Genomic DNA, 21,654 nt, shown 5'->3' with positions numbered 1-21,654 from the left:
TATGCACAATCTCCCTGCCATAAGTAGTTGGCCCTACTAATGCCTACTTCTCACTACCTTGGTTAGACAGTGTCATACTTCATCATGTTCACCAACAAGAAAGTTTGACTGTTTGCGTTACCTTAAAGATGTAACTGAACCGGTCAGCAAGAATTTGAGTAGTTGTGTCCATATTATTTCTGATACAATTTAGTTTCTTTGTTTTAACACACTTCCTCTCAAAGAACTGTTGAAATACCTCCTGGTTCATATGCTTCAGATTCTTGACCATAAATCATCTCCAGAGAAGTTGTCTGCTCCTGTGTTTCAAGTAAATCCAGCAAAAACAAGGTGAATTCTGTGACCATGTATTACCTACAAAAATCAAGATATTTAACAGAGAAAAAGTGAGCACTATCTGCTGGTATAAAATTATTTTTACTACGAAGGTCTCTTTCTATATCCAGTGAAGTATATTTTACATTCCACTTTCCTTTGAGACCAAGTGCCAGTATGTCTACCAGAAAAAGCAACGCAGAAAAGGATCTCAGAGATCACCAAGTTTGGTTTTTGTTCCTTGAAAACATGGAAGAAAAAGGCACCACAAAAAGCTTAACAGCTCATAAGAAGTCGTTTGTATTCTAGTTATTTTTTCCCTGTGTACTTTAAAGTCATACTCATCAGGATAAAGAACAAAATGCGGTTCAATTTATAATGTTCCTTATAGAAGGAGCTCAACTTCAGAAAACAAAGTGAATTTGTACTAAGAAATAAGGTGAGCAGCCAAGGAATTCTTCTGAATGTAAAGTCATTTGTCAAGAGCCTTTCAGACCTTTGAGCAACCAAACAGAATACCAGGTAAAATGACTGACACTACCACCAGAAGCTGGAAAGGGGCAGCAGTGGCCTCCCCTTGCTGAGGGCTGCAGGTATTGTGAAGGTCAGGAATCGACTTTAACCAATTTTGTAGGACTACACATGATGATCCAGCAAACAGACCTAGCACTACAGACACACCACAGCAAAAGTTCAGATTGGGGCCAAAAAAATAAGATTTTCCTCACATTATAATTAACTAAATACAGTGACCAAAAAAGGAACCAAAACAAAACAAAAAACCCCCAATCCTCCACTGAACAGTATTTTATAAAAATTACAAAACCACTTTCATAACAATAGCTACTACAATGAACAACATTCATTCAGTATAATAGACTGTTTCAACAGCAATTTCCTACTGAGCCAAGTGACATGAGCTTTGTACAAATCTGCTTGTCTACAAGCAAATACCAAGAAAAGGTTTGTGCTAAATTTATGGAGGCTATTGAAATCATTCAAGTGCACAACAGAATTCTCTCACATTTTTCTGAGTAGATGGGATTCAGTACACCAGGAAACACATAGACAGAAAAATGGCACAGCAAGGTAAAAGCCAGGTTCAAACGGAACAGTCTGAAGGAGGGAGGAAAAAAATCAACCAATTTAACAGCAAACAAAAGTAGGTAATAGAGCAGAGAAAACTGCTCAGTAACAGTTTTATATCCAATATCACACTCTGTTTACAAAAATAATAGCACTAGTCACACCAGGACAGTATCTGCACATATTCCATCAGGCTGTCTTCAAGGAAAGAATCCTTTAAGTTAGGTCCTATTTCATCCCATTTGTTTTTCATACTATAAACACATTTCTCTAAAACACGAGCAACTTCATCAGTACAGGGATACAGAAGTAGTTTCCAGAAGGACAACAAACTACCATATGAAGATGGCTCAGTGGCCTATGTGCACTTGTCCCAGCCACTATCTCTAAGCATGGTAATACAAAGGGAGCAGAACAAGCTACTACACACTATCCATGAGGCAAAGGAAACTTGCTTACAGATAGATAACAACTGCTCAGCTCACACCCTAGTTTGCTTAAGGGTAATTTATGTGTATACCCCCACTCTCGGCTTTCCTCTCAAGCAATGCAGTATTGTCACTGGGAAAGCATGGAGCTTATCAACTGGTTATTTCAGTCCTACCCAGGTGAACCCAACTGTGGCTGAAGCTGTTTGAACTGGCCAACAACAACTCTCATCAGAAGGTATAAAACACAAGTCAGAAGAGATGTCTGACCACGAAGAGAGTTTGCAATACACAGGCTCAGTGAAAGGCACATTAGCTCCCAAAATTCTCCTCTGAGAGATATGGAAAAATAATTGATTCTCTGGGACAGCACAGCATGACCACTTCAGCTCTATAAAATTGCAAACAAGGTTCTCACTAATATTTGGTAAACACTTATTTCACTTTCCCTATATGGGAAAAGCTATTTTGGTCTTCCAGCTCCAAACACAAGAGAGGACCATCGGCACAGTTAAGCTAAAGCTCAATATTTAATTAACACACTTAGCAGCATTTCAGTACCCCTTCAAATATTTTCAAAACACTCTTAAAATTTCACTTCTGTACAATTATGTAGAAGATGCTTGATGTCTACCACCTAGTGGATTCACACAGTATAGCCTTTAAACACTCACACAAATATCCCAAAACCAACACAAAACAGAAAAAAACATACAAACAACACACTACAACTTTCCTCTATCTGAAGGAGCAGGACTCTCACAATGCCTCTAGTGATAAAAAAACATGAAATGCTACTTCTGCGGTATCTTTTTACAATTAGATACCAATCTGTATATCAGACCATAAAAAAAAGAGTATTAAACATTTTATTAATAGCATTGAAAAATAATTCCATTGGAAATTGAGTAATTCCATGAAAAGTTGAATGCTTCAATCTATTAATGCTGCTCCAGTCTTATACAAACTTATGTGCTGACTGCAATCTTGGTGATTATTCATAAGAATTCAGTCTCATATATGTGTGGATGAATAAATCTCTGGAATTTGTACAGACAAGCTACCCAAATACCAACAACCTTTTTCTCCTCTCCACACACATTTGCACAGTCAAAATTAAGGCAAGTAATATTTCTGATATTAAAAAGAAGAAAATAAATTATTTTTAATAGCAAAGTCCAGTAACATTTCTATTGGCAAAGTCCTCTTCAAAAGTCCTTACTGCCTCTACAGAGCCTATTTCCCTATCTACATCCTTACTTTCTGGTTTTGGGTTGTCTTATAGGGAAAGAGACTCTTGGTAGGAAAGCATATAATCAAATGACACAACACACGACCACAATTTACAGGATAACCGCATTGACTTTTTAATTGTAGGTTCTCTCATTAACAGCGGTCTTCTACCAAAAATTCTGTGCTTAGTGAAGTCTTGTTAATCACCCAACACAGTACCATAAAGGAAAAGCTGTTCCCTAAATCCAGGATCTAGATAATAACTTCCCTCTAGAAACAAAACATCTAGGAGACCAAGATCACAAGTAAATTAAGTATTACAGGAGCCAGATGTACAACTTACCTTGGAAGTGTTACCTAAAACTTCATCTGCTGCTGTCAGTCTCCAACTATAAAATGTTTAACATTGAAGAAACACCCTCCACAGATTCTCAGAGTTTCAGAATCTATACTGATCAAAGCAATCTCCTTACCTGTAACACTCTTGAGGGCCCAGACAGGGTACTTGATCCACTTCCAAAATTAATTCTTTCACTGCTGAGTACAAGTTCTGCTGCACCTCATCTTGCTTGATAATCAATTCATCTCTTTCATCCTATGCAGAAAGAAAAGCAAGTCAGCAACTCTCACCCAAAGAATGTAGAAAGTGATACAAAAAAAGCATTAATCCTTGCGAAGTATGAGTAACACAATACATGCCTGACTAGGAATGAGTGCAAAAGCTAATTTTTTTAACCTCCACTCCTATGGCATGAGTACCTTGCACAAATACAGCACCCTTCACAGTGTAAAGATATGACTACATGATCAGAAAACTAAAGAAACAGTTTCTGCATGACTGTTGGTAACAGTGGGAATCTTAACTGCCACTGAAAATTTAAAATGTCCTGGTTGTCCTGTAGTTTTTGATTGCATTACAGAAATTAGAATTTGTATTATCCACACTTTCATACATCCAAAATTACGTCCACAAATTCAGACTGCAAAAGTTTTCTTACTGGAAAAGAATGCTCTGGAATAAAAAATCCTTGTCTTCTAGTAGGAAAAGCAAGTGAACTGTGAATTTCCTACTGATTATCTGCAGAAAAATTATTAAACTAAACATAATTTTCTGGAAACAAAACAAAACAAAGCTTTCCTTGAATGACTGGCAGGATTAGTTCTACTAATAGGAGAGGAACCCCATATTCATAACAGACAAGGTACCTATCAGACTTACCAAAACCAAACCTTTTGAAATGGATGAAAGAAGTTAAAAATCCATACTTGGAAGCATGCTTGCAATGTTCTTTTCGGGGTGATTTAACTCAACATGCTCATAGATATATGAAAACACATATGAACATGGAAGATCAAGCTGCAGCTTTATGGAGCTGCTGTAAAGATTTGCTACTTCCTTCTACATCCATCTCCAAAAATAAAAAAAAGTAAAATGATTGAAGTAGCTATAACATGGTGTCCTGATATGTGTTCCCTTCCCTATCACACACACACATGCCACTTCAAAACCTTGGAAAGTCTGGTGTGGAGGGCAATTATTAGTGAGGAAACAGAAAACAACAGAAGAGTTAACCATAGCACTAATACCATAGAGCCAAAGAACAGTCAAATGAACACCTCCTGCTAACAAGAAATAAATAATATAAATGTATCTGTAATATCAATATGTAAACGCAAACACAGGTTCAAATGTGGTCTTCAATTTAGTTTAGTGAAATCTTAGAAAAGGACTTAATCAGCAATTTTTAAGTATCCATCATAGACTAGAAATCTTTTACCAGTAACAGACAAGGGCAGAATGAGATCCAGTGGTTGGAAATTGAAAGATGGACAAGCTCCAACTGAAAATAAAACCCCAAGTTGTAGCACACACTGCTTTATAAACAGATTAGCAATTGAACAGTTGCTGTAATTCAGCCACACATTAATAGCCTGGATAATAAAAATCAGTAGATTAAGTTGTACTACAGAAGGTGAACAGAATGTATTGCTTTAGCACTTAAAAACATGAAACAACAACAATAGAAAAGATTTTAATAGGCCCTCCTGCACTTTTGGCCATCACTGGAGACTTCCTGCTGTTTTTCCTGCATAAGGCAAGAGCTAGTTGGTAAACCAATTCTGTAACATGCTGCATAACAAATAATAAGGACCCCTCATCATAAAGAACACTTCCCAATACTTCTACAGAATGTTACTTCAAAAACTAGAGCAATAGACACTTAATGTAGCAGAAGATTCAACCAGGCAACCAAACTCCAGCTAATACCAGTTAAAGCACTAGAGAAAATTTAACAGTCTACACATGACTAAATGACTATCAAGGAGCTCAACAGATGGCTCAGGAGCCACAGGACAAATCTCCTTCCAACCTGTGTACATGGGACACTTCATGGCTCAGCTAATGCCCATTAGATAACTTCACAGAACATTAAGTACACAAGCAGTATTTTAATAGTCTGCTTTACAAAGATGCAAGCTCTTCACAGTAGTAAACATTACAATTAAATTCCTTTAAAACAGACTAAATGCTTCTCAAATTACAAAATTTAGTTCATTAAAAGAAACCCACAACAACAAAACCCACAACACAAACAACTGCACAAACAACACCACACAACCAACCACTAGACTTGGTAATATCACTTCCAATCTGGCTCACCATCTTGTTTCTCATAACTAGCGATGCTAATGAAAGCCCACAACAGCAGTTTTTGGCTCCCATTAGTGCAAGTTACTACTTTGCAGTATATGGAATAGCTAAAGATAGGTCTGGCATCAACATCCATCCTTAAATTGTTCACATTATCCCAGCAACCCCCACTTTTTTTTTTTTTAATGAGCAACTGAATAGTTCCCTTTTTTTAAACATTAGCATGATTATTTTTTCTTCTTTCCCACCAAGAAAAAAAAAAAGCTGAATATGTACACTACAGTCTCCAATAAGTTTCAAAACTGAAATCACAAATAAGCGACACATCCATATAACACTAACTACAGTGTCTGAGAAGTCAGCATGTATGTTACACCCTATCACTATGAGTACCTACTTACACTGCAGTCAGGGAAACTTCTAATTACCCCTGTTTTTTCATCTGTAAAGCTGCCATCCTTTCAGTAATACTTCTGTAGGAGAGCTGGTAAAGTAATCATCACCACTACATTCCTCTTGGGACACAGAATTTACATAAAATTCTATTATTAGTTTTGAATGTATTTTAAGCATTTCCATAAATACCTTATAAAAAAAAAATGTTCCAGTCCCCATCTTCATTTCTGGGACAATATCTAGGAGAGATACAGTTAAACCACCATAAACCAACTAAGAAAACACAGACAATGAAAACTGAAATAATGCCACTTACTCTGCACTCAAACTTTTATTGGGTGTACTCACACCTGGGATAGTTGTTTGAGATGCATTACATTTCCTCAAGCCAAGATAAGACGTTCACTTCCAAGAGCTTAAAAATAATGAGCCTTGTGACAGTGAGAGAGGGCACCAGCGCTTCAGGGAGGTTAAAGGAAGAGCACATTGCTTAGGCAACTGAACAGCAAGATATAACTTAGTAAAGCCAATTTTGACAGCTAGGTTGACAGACTGAGCAGAATTAAACACTCTGGTTTAGTTTAATAGCCAACTATTTCATCCATCTGTTCGGGTTCACTGGACTTCCTGTTCGGGTTCACTGGACTTCCTGTACACTGGATTTACATGTACTTCATTTTAACTGAGCAGGAAACGAAGTTAGTGACATCATCACACTTGGTTGCACTATCAAAAATGTCTGCTAGCCAACCTGCAGTCAGTATAATTTAAGCGGGTATGACAGGCAGATTAACAAGTACATAATTTACTGTGTGCATCTTGGACATTTCCTGTATTTGAAAATATAGTAGTCAAGATTCTGTGGCATGGTACAGCACAGAAAAGAGATTCTTAAAAAACAAAATTACTCTCAGCAAAATAAAAAGTTAAGTCACTACACTGCGCATTGTAGGGACAGGCAGGGCAGGAGAGGTAGAGGGGTGGCACTGTATGTAATAGGGCTTAGAATGTATGGAGCTCACAGTTGGCACTGGCACAGTTGAGACCCTCTGGGTAAGAATCAAGGGGCAAAGAAATAACATGGATGTCATCGTGGAAGTCTGCTATAGACCTCCCAGCCAGGATAGTGGTGCTGATGAATTATTCTTTGAGGACCTAGAAACTTCCAGGTTCTTATGGGGGATTTCAATATGCCAGAAATTAACTGAGAGCATCACACAGCTGGTACAGCCCAGGCCAGAAGATTCCTAAAAACCTGGATGACAACTTTATGGAACAGGTTATAAGGCAGCCAGCTGGGAAAGACGCTTTCCTTGATCTGCTGCTTGTCAACAGAGTGGATCTCATGAGAGAAGTGGAGATTGGTGCCCATTTTGGCCACAGCAACCACAAAGACATCAAATTTAAAATCTCTGTTGACAGGAGGAAAAGTGCCAGCAAAACCTCAACACTGGACACGAAGAGAGCAGACTTCAGGCTGCTCAGGGAATTACTAAGTAAGGTCCCCTGGGAAAATGTTTTTGCAGGTGCCAGTGCCCATCAGTGCTGGTCACTTTTCAAACATGAACTCCTAAGGGCAGGCAATTCCCAAATGTCAGAAATCAAGCAGGCAAGACAGAAGGCTGGCTTGGCTGAACAAGGGTCTTCTCTTGGAAATAAGGCAAAAAGGAAGATGTATACCCAGTGGAAGCAAGGTCAAGTGACATGGGAAGAGTTCAGAGATGCTGCTTGCCGCCGTAGGGAGAAAATTTGTGTGGCCAAAGCTCAGCTGGAGTTGAAGCTGCCAGAAATGTGGGGGAAAATAAAAAAGGTTTTTTCAAATACATTAATGGCAATAGTTGTCTTTTGTCTTTCCTCTAATGAGAAAAGACAACGCAGAAAAAATCGTGTCTTGACGATACCATCTAAAGGGTCTTTCCACTGTGCCTTTTGCAACCAGACTTGTCTATCTCACACTGGTCTCTTTAGCCACCAGCGTGCTTGTAGCAAATGTGGGTAGAGCCCTTCCCAAATTTTTGTTTGCAAAGCCCAGCCATGAATGGCAATAGGCAGTATAGAAATATCATCAGCCCATTACAGGATGAGGATGGTCACCTCACAAACAAGGACAGACAAAGGCAGAGGTGTTTAACACATTCTTTGCCTGTCTTCAACACAGATGATGGACCAAGGGTGTCTCAGTGGAGAGACTGAGAGGACCATGACTGTGAGAATTATCAACTCCCAGTCAAACCTGAGATTTTGTGGGATCTGCTGCTCCAGCTGGATCCCTACAAGTCTATGAGGCCTGATGGGATTCATCCAAGAATCCTCAAAGAGCTGGCTGATGTCATTGCAAAACCTCTCTTGATGATTTTTGAGTGGTCTTGGGAATCTGGAGAGGTCCCAGATGACAAGAAGTTGGCAAATGTCCCAATTTTCAAGAAGGACAAGAAGGAGGACGTCAGAAACTACAGGCCTGTCAGTCTCAATTCAAGCTATGGAGAAGATTATTCTGGGAGCTATTGAAAAACACCTGAAAGACAACAGAGTCATCGGTCACAGCCAGCACAGCTTCATGAGAGAAAAGTCCTGCTTATCAAATCTGATTTCCTTTTATGACAAGGTAACCCACCTAGTTGATCAGGGGAAGCCAGTTGATGTAATCTTTTTGGATTTCAGTAAAGCTTTTGATACTGCTTCTCACAGGATCCTTCTGGACAAACTGTCCAGCACACAGCTGGATAAACACATAATGGGCTGGGTGAACAACTGGCTCATGGGTCGAGCACAGAGGGTAATAGTGAATGGGGTCTGGCAACAGGACCAGCAGCCTGTCACTAGTGGGGTTCCACAGGACTCCATCTTGGGCCCTGTGCTCTTTAACGTTTTCATGAATGACTTGGAAGAAGAATTGGAAAGAATACTGAGCAAGTTTGCAGATGGCACAAAACTGGGGGGAGCTGTTGACTCCCTCAAATGCAGAGAGGCCCTGCAGAGAGACCTCAACAAATTAGAGGACTGGGCAATCTCCAATCAGGTGAAGTTCAGCAAGGGAAAGTGCCGGATTCTGCACCTGGGATGGGTCAACCCCAGATGTACAGACAGACTGGGAAATTAGATGCTGGAAAGCAGTGCTATGGAAAGGGACCTGAGAGTCCTGGTCAACAGCAAGTTGACTATGAGTCAGCAGTGCCCTGTCCGGGGGGGCATCAGGCAAAGCATCACCAGCTGGTCAAGGAAAGGGATTGTCCCGCTCTGCTCTGCACTGGAGTGGCCTCACCTTGAATATTGTAGCAGGTTTTTTCAATGCAATATAAGAAAGATATTCAGTTCTTAAAGAGTGTCCAAAGGAGGGCAATGAAGATGGTGAAGGGCCTTGAGGAGGAGCCGTATGAGGAACAGCTGAGGGCACTTGGTCTGTTCAGCCTGGCAAAGAGGACACCCAGGGGAAACCCCATTGCAGTCTACAACTTCTTTGTGAGGGGAAGAGGAGAGACAGGCACTGATCTCTCTTCTGTGGTGAGCAGTGACAGGATCTGAGGGAATGGCCTGATGTTGTGTCAGAGGAGTTTAGGTTGGATATTAGAAAAAGGTTCTTCATCCAGAGGGTGGTTGGGCACTGGAACAGGCTCCCCAGGGAAGTGGTCACAGCACCAAGCGTGACAGAGTTCAAGAAGCATTTGGCTGATACTGTCAGGCACATGGTGTGACTCTTGGGGATGGTCCTGTGCAGGGCTGAGGGTTGGAATCGATGATCCTTTTGGGTGCCTTCCAACTCAGCATATTCTGTGATTCTGTAATTTGTGTGGCACTGCACGACTAGCATGATGCCAATAAAACTCTTGTTCTATATCCTTTGTTTGCCAAAGACTTCAAAATACTTAAAACAAACTCCACAAGACCCTTAAGATGTCCTGCTTCCAGCTGCTACCTAGTTATCTTGAAAACTACATTAATTCTTCAGGGAGCTCTACACTTCCAAACACATTCCCACTTGCATACCCCTTGCAGCACTTGGGCACTCTGGGGGATACTTGACATCCTGCAGAATTCCTGTCTTCTTTAATTTTCCCGATTTAAAATATTTGTGACACTGCTATGACAACTTCCCCACTTCAGATAGCAGGATTTTTTTTTTACAACAGCATGTTCTTGGAAAGTTATGATTTCATGCCACCATTCCTTTGCACCTTATCTTAGGCAATCAGGAATAATGTCAGAATGGGTGGGGCAGCCCGGAGGGGTGTGGAGGGGGTTGGTTTCTGAACAAAAACAGTTTTTAAGCCACACATGAGGCCACATTGATCACACAAGAGGGCTACACAAATACTTGTGGAGCTATCAGAAGCAGCAAAGTGCTGTAAGCTCCTTTCAGCAGTATTTTGAGTATTTTGGCAGTGTAGCACACTACAACTCATCATGCAGACATGACTTCATTGTTAGTCATTTCACAATTGAAATGGGTGACAATGTCCAGATCATCTAACATATTCCAAAAAATTAGTCCATCACTCAAATAGTCTTCAAGAATGAAACACTTTTTCATCATGTTTGTCATGGAAGAATGCTGCTTGCTGGAGTTGGCAATGCAAAACCAAAACAAAACCACAAGCCCAAAATACACACACAGTGTCACCAGAATGGCACCAAAGAAACCATCTCCTCTATTAAATAAATACCTTTGAGACTATTTAGTCACACTACAGAATCTGCATCCATCCTAACTTTGGTCCACATTAACAGTTTTCTTTTCCTCAATCTCCAGCTCAACTGAGTCAAAGCAAAACTGTCCAGTGGGGTGAAAACGATTTCTAAGATGGCTTTGCTTTACTTATGGGCTGTTGTTCAATCGAACTTATGAAGTCCACTGAGCTCAATCATCCTGTAAGGTAAATATATGTAGGTATTCTTCCCAAGAATGACAAGACAGTGAAAGGATTAAAAAAAAAAAAGGTTTATTTCAGATGCAAGGATCACTTTTTTAAGATCCTGCGCACATCAGGCCCCAGGGGCAAAAGGCAAAGCCCCTCCTCCTCCAAGGCTTTTTCTATCTTCTCTCTCTTTCCCCCCACTCTCTCTCTGGCCCAAGGAAGCCTTATACGTGTCTACAACATGTTATCTCTCTGCATACCAAAGAGCAAGGCTGAGAAGTTCTCTTGTTATGCGAGGGGAGGAGGGGGAGCATTGAAACTGCATTTGAGAAAGAGGCACCACCTTAGGCAGAAAGCCGTCCTAGTGAAACGAGTTCTAACTTCCCATTACAAATTCTTCCGGAAATGTATCTATTCCTACAGTCCCATGTAATCTCCAGAAAACTACAACTGCTACTATCTCACATGGAATCATTACACGAGGAATTTGTACAAGGAAAGCTTGTGCAAGTGAATCCCTAAGCAGCCCTGCCTCCGGGGTAACTCACAACCTAGCTATTCTTCTACACACTACTCCCCTATATAGGATGCAACATTAAAATTTCATCTGCTTATTAACTCTTATCTCAATGTGGTCAAGTTTAAACGTTTGACCTGGGTTTTAGTAAACAAAGGAATTTCTTTTCACCAACAGGAATCAAATGTATGCCATGCTCTAGATGTTTTCCATGCACAAGCAACAAAAACAGAACTTACTTGGGTTCTCCTCATGGCTCAGTGTTTTCTATTCCACTTCACAAGCTGTTAAATTCAGTATAACACAACAAAGCTTCTTAAGCAAACACGTTTAAAATGGTTTAAGTTGTACCTGAAAATAGCCACAACACATTTTCCTAGATGCACAACTACCATCCCTTGCCTGCCTTACCACAAATCCTGCCACAGACCGAGGACACTTCCCGTTCCCAAAAGCAGCACATACCCATCCTTGGCAACACAGCCAAGTCCGCACACCCACGTAGGCTCCTTCAGATCTGCGGCTCCAGAGAAGTTGCACTAGATGGCAGCTTTCCCCTGTACAAGTCCATCTTCCTTTAGCACCGCATTTCCACACCGCTCTCCCTGTGCTCTCCCTAGGAGGGAAGCACACACTGCACTCAGGCAATGCAGTTGCAGAGCCGAAGTGCTTTCTATTACAGCATAGAACCCTTTAAGCTACCATGTTCTGATTTTCTTATATTTCTTTGTAAAATCAAGGGTGTCGAAAAGTGTAGGTTTAGCGCACACATACAAAAAAACCCCAAAAACTGCCACAAATACATCGGTTGTGGCAAAGGTAGCAAAGCCTTCAATGTTGTCTAGCAAAGGAGGAATGTTTCTGTGCTGTGCTCATGCTGTCCAGCTACACTTACAAAACTAAAATACTCTGTCAATACCTGTCAAATTATAGCTTCTGAGAAAAAAATTTCAACCTACCACATTTCTGCATAATTGAATCTTCTTTTAAGCCAAGCCATATTCTGTCCAAATCCTCTGCAGCTTTTCCAAGGAACACAGAATAGTGAGAGAAACATCTGTAACCACTTTTATGGCTTGTGAGAGCTGCTTCCCAAAATGACTATTCTTTTTTATGTGCCTAAGTTATAAGGAAGAAACAACATTTTATGAGAAGTTTTTCTTCACAACTCAGGCAGTTTAAAAATTAACACTATTCAGACCTCTTGATTTTGAGATAGCACCTGCCATGTTAATAACTTAAGTTCTTTCAAAAAGTAACAGCAGCAATTTTTCTCATTCAGCTGTTATTTTTTTTTTAAGTGAGGAAGGATCAAGAATACATTCATGATACCTCAGTATTGACAAGACTGTACATGGAAATTCCCTCCTGCTCTTAATTTTTCTTTTGTTCTATTTCCTCCCTTGGTATTTTTTTTTTTAACTTGTCTTCCACAAACACATGTAGCAATTTACACATTCCTTCTTAAGGAGATGGTGGTCACTTCTATTTCAAGTCTTCTTCCCACTGCACTTTTGTCTCTTCTTTAAAAGTAGAAGGGTAATTTGGGCTACCCAAAGACATACACCTCTCCCAGCAATAGAAATACCCAAGGAACTCTGACTACCCAGTTACTTCTAACAATTTACTAATTAGCATCTTCCTTGAAGATGGAATTGAAAACTCTTCTTGCTACAGTGATGGTAAAAGGACAGAAGTGAACCAAAGTTATCTGATAAACACTGAGAAAAAGATCATGCAAATTGAAGTGTTAGCTCCTAAAACACCCTGGTTTCAGCCATGCCTTTGGGAAATACTCCTCACTGCATTTTTCTTAGAAAATTAAGAAAACAAAACTTTTGGGAAACAAAAAAGCATGCATGGCTTCAAGGGATAAGCAAGGCAATGATTAATATTATTTTAGAAAAAAAAATACCTAACTTTTTTCAGTGCCTTCACCCCAACAGCCAAACTTCTTGTTTTCATTCCAATGTAAGTGCGTTGTTCAAAGCTTTCAGTTTTCTTAGATGATTCCTTCTCTATGAATTATTTATTATTTTTGGAGCAGTGTTTCAACAATGTCAGGGAAAGAGAGATCAAAAGTCACAACAGTCAGCCAAGGCTGACTAACATGCAGACCACAATTTAGACTTTTGAAAACTAGAGATAAACACACACAGAGCTGACCCTCCTCAAAACACTAATAAAATGCCTAGAAAAACATATGAACCAATGAGAATAATTTTATTATTAGCTTTGTAGGGCTTAATAGTTAATTTTTTTCCTCTCATTTCAGTAGTAGATTTCTTCAATTACTCCACATTTACTAGCAAGTCTTCAGACAACATGGAATTTTTTTCTTCCCCTGTTGAAAAATTCCTACCCGTTAATTCAGGGAAATCAAGTGCAGGGTCCCATTAAACTCCTCACTCCCATCACAGCCACACCTCTAAATAGTGCAGCAAACCTCTCATTTTACCTACAACCGGCCTGACCTTCCTATGAGGAGTATCCTTAAGAAAAAATAAGGAATACTCTTGACCCAAAAAAAAGCCCAAGCACCACATCAGGCTATATTCCTCCAGGGGCAACCTAAATATGAAAACTCCTGCTCTGATTCCACAGAGATGTTTTTATAAACTCCACTTCAGGTAATGAAACACAGACTGTAAATGTTTTTAGCCTTTCAGACTCATTTACATGATATTAAAAAAACAAACAGAAATGTCAACAAATGAACAAAACAAAAACATATAGAGATATAAATAGGTTTCTATTGGCAGATATGCATCCAAACTCTTATGATGGCAGGGTGTTTTTTGAAGTACCCCTCAAAGCCACCACCACACAACACCCTTCTCAAATAAATCGTTGCCTACCATAGTGTTTTTAGCAGGGAGGAAATATTTTCTTACTTAAAAGAATATCCATAATCTTTTCTTTTAAAATAGTTTACTTGCAATCAACACAAAACAGAAATTAAAATTTGTAGAAAACAGAGTGTTTTTTAAAAATCATCAGACTATATAAATGAAATGCTTCTAAGATTTTCTTGCATTTAAATGTTTTTTCTTAGCTGCAGTCATGTATTCTGTTGCTTATTAATTTAGTTTGAATAGAAACAAATATCATATCTTCAGTGGATGCAGAATCTGTGCAATGACAAGTTAGTTTATGTAGAAAATAGATGTTCTAGGAAAAGTTAACCAAGTAGCAAAGCTAGTTATGACTAGTTTTAGTCTGCAAGGAAAAGAAACAGCTGTGTGCAAATTTGGGTTTTGGGGATGTCGAAAGGATTTACAAAAATGGCAGATTTGCCATTTATATCTGTAGGGATAAGAGTTTGCACAACATTTTTCAAATTCACACATACATAACATCTTTTCACACAATCTTTTTATACTTCTGCTGTTTATCACACTTAAAACCATTCACAGACTTTTTAAGCCTATCAGTAACTATTACTAAGTACTGTGCTTCCCTTATAATGCTACGAATCTCCCATGGAAAGAAACATAAGCGTCCTTTCTATTAAGCAGCAGTTAAGGAAAGACTCATTTTTATGGAGTTCTAAAATTTCACAGCTGCTATGATTCTGTGATGCTTACAGATTTTCAGCCCCACACACAGAAAACTGTTTTGCCCTCTAAGTGAGGAAAAAAACAAAAAAAAAAAAGAAAGGCAAAAATCACACCCTTACTCACAAAGCACGTTTTGAATCACCAAGTGGTTAACCTGAACACCTTCATACAAACCAGAAGTTGCATCGAGTATGGTGGCAAGTCAGCACATACACCAAGGGGAGCTCAGGTCCAACTTGGACTGAAAAACCTGTGCAAACATATATTGACAGCATCTCCCTGCACCAGGGCAAGACAAGTCTTCACTCAACCAGTTTAATCCTTCTCTATTCCAAAGAACAGTTCAGAGCTGAACTGCAGAATGATGAAACCATAAGACAGAATTATTGCCAGAAACACTCGCAGTGAGAAGTATCCACTTTGCACTGCCGTATTCCTGAAGTTCACATTTCGGCTCTTGAACCTTCAGTTCTAATTTGTTCTGCTTCTGCAAGAGATTTATATTCTTCCTTCTGAGAACTTGTTTCTCTTCAGACAGCTTCTGATCTGATCTTATTTGTCCCAAGCTGGTGTCTGGCAGTCAGGTAGAAACTAGAATATTTTCCTTTTAAAAATTAATTAAGAGGAATTAATTTTTAAAAAATCACATAATTTGCAGACAACCCTTTGTATGTTTTCCCCATCACTAACTGAAAAGTCTTTTCCATCCAAAAACCATATTATAATACACTTACATCTTACAATGCACACTTACGCTACAAACCCACAAAAGTCAAAGTCCATTGTAACTCAAATCTCCTACCCAATAAATAAGCCAAAGCACTTTAGAGTTAATGTTGGGATCTATACCCTAAAAGTTGTTTCTGTAACAAAGACGAGTGATGTAAAGCCATCTGTCTCTGAGTACTGTGACAATACTGTACACTACCAAAGCTCCGCTAGATCCCACATCAACTCCATCCTCACCTGCACGGCTTTGATTACATCCCAGCTTGTTTCCTTCTCAGGCATACCACTCCAAAAATGCCTGTGATGTGCAAAATATACAGAAAGGGAATAGAGAATCTCCTGGCTGCCTCCTGCTCAGGCCAGTCAGGACAACTTTATACACAAAAGTGCCTCAACACTGTGTGCCAAAAAGAAAAAAGCCCTCTTCCTTATTTAGAATCAGATTCACAGCATACCTGTAGCTCAAAACACAGGGCAGATCAGGGTATCAATATAATTCAGGATGAGGCACTTTACTATAAAGTTGGAATATTTTGAAGAACACCTCATTTCATATTACTATATATGTTAACAGCATAGACCTGCCTAAATGATCTAACTGTAAAACAGACTTTGATACTGTGCTGGTATGTGGGAGGGCATGCCCTCAGATGATTCTTTAAAATGTTCAAGAAGCTCAAATTATGGAACACTGGCAAATTCTAAATAAGTTTTTTGATAGAACCTTATATTTCTTACACCATCTCAACTTTCTGAATGCCAAGTGACATTTTTCCCACCCACAAACGTTTTCCTCAGCAGCCCGTTGCCATGGCAATCCTAGCAACTGCAGGACAAGTCTCTTTAAAAAGATTTCTGACAACAACTGTATCTGCCAACTTACCACCACCTCTTGTCAATGTAATTACAAGTTGCAGACAAACCGTTATCCCCTAAAGCTTACTTCAAACTGTGATTGCTGACTTTATTTCTTATAAGCACACATTCTTACATTCCCACACAAATAAATCACCGTAATATGTCTGTCCTGCTGGGTAAGTGTACTTTTACAATCCATATTTTTGTCCAGTGAGTTCTAAATAGAGATAAATAGGAGGGGATAGCTACAAAAAAGCTCAAGAACAAGCCTATGGAAATTACACAAATGCTAAAACAAGCAGCACTGCATTGGCTATCACTGCAAAATCTGCTTAAAGGCCCAATATCCTGCAACCTTTACTTTCAGCTAAGCTTTCTAGTATCTTCTCCTTGGCTTACAAGCTGCTATCCCTTCCTTATTTTCAAAATCTTGCATTAAGATACATAGGAACTGTCTCTCAAAATCAAACGAGGAAGAGCAAGCTCTCCAAGCAGCAAGACTACTAATGCATAGTTTTCTATGGATTAATGTTCTAATTCCAACTATGACAGCATGCACACATAATCACATGTAATTCCTTTCCATCGAGTACCAGTACTACCTGATGCTGGAAAGAGAATTTAAATTTGTATTTTAGGCAACCACTTCCATCTTCTGATATACCACCATCACAGCAACTGGGCTAATCAGATCACTCACACCAGGTGCCCTGTGACATTCCACTGGCTTGCTTTGGGCCAAATGTATGGTTTCCAGTAAAATTCTGATTCCCTGAGCTGGCAGCTACTCAGTCAGAGCATTCTCTTGGGGTGCTGTACAGTGTTTGATCAGACCTGTTTACCCACTGTAGAACTGAAACTTTTACCTTCCAATGTTAGTTTTGTGTGACAGCTACTTTTCTTTTCCTCATCCTTAGTGTTTCCTGAAGATGTGTATTTTTAATAAACCCTGCCTTGACCACCTCTTCTCCAATATCTATCTTTTTGTATTCTGCCTGGGCAACAATGGCACCATCTTTATGCTTGGCTTTGTGATGTATTTTTATTTCTTTTTCAAAAGCTAGGCTGCTCAAAAACTTCTTCCCCTCTAAAATAAAGATATGATGAAGTTGCGTACTGGACACTCAGAAAACTTTAAGCTGAAATCCACCATCTCTCTTCTGAGAAAAAGATTGCATCTTTGAAACCAAAACCCAAATAGCTGCACAGGTAAATCTTATGTTTAACACATTTGTTCTGAAACAACGCTACTACATGTATAACTACAACTGTGCCTGACCTAATCACTGTCAACATCAGACTGGACTTCAATACCAACAGCTCTCCCTCAATGTTCAGCCTTGAAGAATTCAGTATCATAACTGACAGAAGTCCAAAGTCCCATCGACTCTCAATAGAAGTTGGCAAGTGGGTTATCCAAGTCTTTTTGAAATCTACTTTACTCAAACTATTCATGCAGAAATTGGGAAATGCCAGAATTGGCAGACACCAGTTTCACCAAACAGTTTTGAAAGACTGGGGAATATATTCAAGATCTTTGCAAGACATCTGCAAGAAAGTTATCTTTTATTGACAGGGTTTTCTTCTTATTTCCCCACCACTTCTGAAAACAATCTGGTTTTGTTAAAAATTAGGGATGGAAGTTGTAGGGTCAGGAAAGCTACACAGAACAAGCAAATAAAGCTTTAGCTCGAGGAGTAGGAACTATTATTAAAAAAAAAAAAAGAAAAAAAAAGAAAAACATAAAACCTCAGGGAATTGACAACAGAGATTTTTATCTATCTTTGAAATCACATTTAGTAATGTCAATAGGACCATGGGGATGAGCCCACAAGGGCTCTTCGGATCTCTTCTATATGATAGACGAGGTAAGCTGGACAGATGCTTCTTGCTTCCTCCTCCTCCCGCAACATGAGACCACCTCCCTCCCAGAAAATGAGACCACCACTGGTAAAACTTAGCAGTCCTGTTGCCATCACTTCCTGAGACTTTTATGTTCAGTGCTGGCCAGGAACAACAGCGTTCATACTGCCACCTGCTATTCTTTCTCTTGACCAAAAGTTTGCATAGTACCCAGGCATTCAAGCAGTTCATGGATATAAGTGAATTTATCACAGGTTCCGTGACCAAGGGAGGTATGTTTTTCCTCTGAAGGGAAAGAAACAGAGGTACTTTGTTTCTGTAGTGCCAGAAAGAACTTGGGTCAGACAGAAATAGACTTGAGGCTCTGAAGATGACAAAAGCGCACTCTAAAAATCACCTCCCCAGCACAATCTGAACCATTTTTGACAAAACCATTTAATTTCTAGAGTAGGTTCACAGCAACAGATTAGACGGTCCTTCCCAGCATGCCCTTTCTTCACAGTTAAACAGAGGATTCCTCCCAGGAACACTGTGTGGGTATTTGGCAGCATCTGCTTCAGGTCAAGTAATCCAAATTATATAAAATCTGTTACACATGTTTAAGTTCTGATCAGCTGGTCTGTGCAGTGCCCAGAGTCTGTACTTCTTATCAACACTGCAAACATTGCAAGTTTGGTGGAATTTTAACTGTGTTTGGTCTATTCAGAATTTAAGATTTTCCACAGTCAACGTACAACACCTGACACTGCATAATAAGATAAAATATAAATCAGCAGAGGTTATTCAAACCTCCTACAGAAATGTGCACTGACAACTACTAAAATATAAGCACGCTGAAGAGATAAGAATCTTCTATACTAAGCCCAGATACACTTCAGAAGAAGGAACTGAGAGAAATCTCTTGCGCTGGTACCTGTCTAAAGCTTACCTGTCTAAAGCTTAGTGACAAAACTTTAAGTAACAAAACAGATCTCTGCTGGCAATTATTTTCTCTAAAGGCTACAATTAAGAAGCAATATAGAAGACTTTTTATGGTCAGATAGGTAATCTAATGTTTCCATGCCAAACAGCCTGTCTAGAAATGATAATTTTAAATAGGAACTATTAGCCCTCTGTATCAGTCTCCTAATGCTGATTACCAACTCTTTCAGGTCATTTCCATCAGAGCCAAAAGCTCCCTTTGGATGTTTGTCATAGAACTGCTACTAAATATGTCCTGATTATCTTCTCAAGAGTACTTTATCCAGCACATTCAACATTACAGATTTTTAAAAGATCTTTCACACTTCTTGAGATAGAGCAAAGAACCAGTTCTCTGAAAAAAGCATTACTCTCTTGTGAAAGAAAAACCCATGAAGTATACTGGACAAAGAAACACAATTCAGCATTCTGTATATTACCTTTTTACTACTTTATTATGTAGTATTTCATGAGTGTTAAAAAAAAGAACAGTGTTTCCATAATTTTACTGAAGTGTGAAGTCCAGCCAGACTTGCTCACACAAAATAAGTGTTTTCTTTAGGAGAGCCAACAGTTCTTAAAGAGAACTTAGAGAATAGAGCCCACAGCATAATCAAAGATAAAGAAAATATCTTAAACAGTGGTTGCATAGAATTAAAGCCTTTATATCCAGGTGAAAAAAAAAAACACATACAAAAACTACTCACCTTACTAAAATCAGGTTTGCCAAAAACTGCATTAGTACAAGAACAAGCTTCAGTCAGCGCACAACATATTTTCAAGAGGTCATTACATCTACTGACATTCAAAGTGTGGAGAGAGCATAAAAGTTATTAACTGTCATTTTTAATAGATACTCGATGGCTTATAACAGCCAGAAATTAAATCAAAATAGTTGCACAGCTGTTGAGACAAGTAATGCCCCACCCTAATCTTTCAGTCTTCACGATTTTAGGTGCACTTGCAAGCTTGCTCTCAATTTCTTCCAAGAATTAATGAAACAGATCTGGGCAGGTAATGTACCTCAGAGAAATAGTTTGCAATGAACAATTTTAACAGTTTAATTACCAGCTAGCTGTCTGCAGATCTTACTTACCAATCCTCACAAACGTTAGTATGGATGTGGTATCTGTTTTCTTTCACTACTTAATAAAAGGAGACAACAGCTCTGCCATACCCTTCGTTCTCTTTACATACAAGACTTGTGTTTTGGTTTGGCTGAGAGAAGAAGAGTTTTTCCACTTACAACTTAGTAGCTGAACCACTGTAAAACTAGGTCAATTCCAGTAACATGGCTTTCAGTAGACACCATTCTACTCATAACTCCAAGGAAAGGATCCAGAGCTCAGAGCTGGAAAGAAAACACTTGTGCAACCAAACATTTAGTTAACCTTAGAAGCACACTCCTAACTTCTGTACCTTACAATATTAAATAAAACACTGCAACTGAGTTGCAGAATGCCAGGGGGAGAATTAAGTATGACTATTACATATAAAAATACCTTTATTATAAAAAGCTATTCCATAAACAGAATGAGTAAAATTTGGTCCCCCTTCCCAAATTCCTATTGGGAACATGACAAAGAGCATTACCTCCACCAACTGGCTGAAAGCTACAGGGATGTTGACCACACACTGATTAGCCTGCAGACCAAACAGGAAAGGCAAGATGTGGTACTCCTTCTGGATTTTTCCCTCTCCCTGCTACATGCCCCACATCAAAGAAAACCATTAATTGTTTGGGGTTTTTTACTTTTTCTCACTCTCCCCATCCAACATCCTCCTGCCATCTACACAAAAATTGACACTTGTAGGGTAGGAGATCCACCCCCAGCAGGACTCCAACTGCCTTGTACAGTATTCCTCAGTCAATAGCAAATATTTTAGCTATCGATTTTTTTTGACCTACCAAGTATTTAAGAAAGCGTAGCTACAAACTTATTTGTCCAACATATTCTCATTCATCATGCATTCACTGGATGAAAATTCTTTTTGACATTTCAGAAAAGAATAACTGTTTAAAACTTCCCTTTAAAAGGGAATAATAATACTTGCAACTCTGAAATTGCTCACTTATACAGAAACTTGCTGAGGGGGAGGAGGTAAGATTAAACATTTCAGTTAAAATCAAACAGTTTTCTGAATTAACCTGTGCCCAAAATGTTACATCTTCTTCAACATGGCAGCCCACAACATGGAAGCA

At 39.1% G+C, this 21,654-nt stretch overlaps 1 protein-coding gene across 1 annotated transcript in view; it reads right to left on the bottom strand.

The window, feature by feature from the left end:
* The window catches only part of STK31 (serine/threonine kinase 31), a gene marked incomplete at its 5' end in the record, with an annotated part of 31,648 nt that extends 9,994 nt beyond the window's left edge, over positions 1 to 21,654 (bottom strand). The window contains 14 exon segments of the mRNA XM_027639474.1: positions 141 to 245; positions 247 to 337; positions 501 to 555; positions 3,406 to 3,451; positions 3,536 to 3,657; positions 12,441 to 12,600; positions 13,397 to 13,499; positions 15,468 to 15,592; positions 17,577 to 17,715; positions 17,930 to 18,075; positions 19,087 to 19,154; positions 19,156 to 19,236; positions 20,159 to 20,258; positions 21,602 to 21,654. Of these exon segments, the coding sequence (XP_027495275.1) occupies positions 141 to 245; positions 247 to 337; positions 501 to 555; positions 3,406 to 3,451; positions 3,536 to 3,657; positions 12,441 to 12,600; positions 13,397 to 13,499; positions 15,468 to 15,592; positions 17,577 to 17,715; positions 17,930 to 18,075; positions 19,087 to 19,154; positions 19,156 to 19,236; positions 20,159 to 20,258; positions 21,602 to 21,654 (1,394 nt within the window).

This window comes from Corapipo altera, unplaced genomic scaffold, assembly GCF_003945725.1.
Source record: "Corapipo altera isolate COAL_440 unplaced genomic scaffold, ASM394572v1 44, whole genome shotgun sequence".
Lineage (NCBI taxonomy): Eukaryota > Metazoa > Chordata > Aves > Passeriformes > Pipridae > Corapipo > Corapipo altera.
Note: the sequence above shows the minus strand (reverse complement) of the source record. Positions and strands in the feature narration are given on the sequence as shown.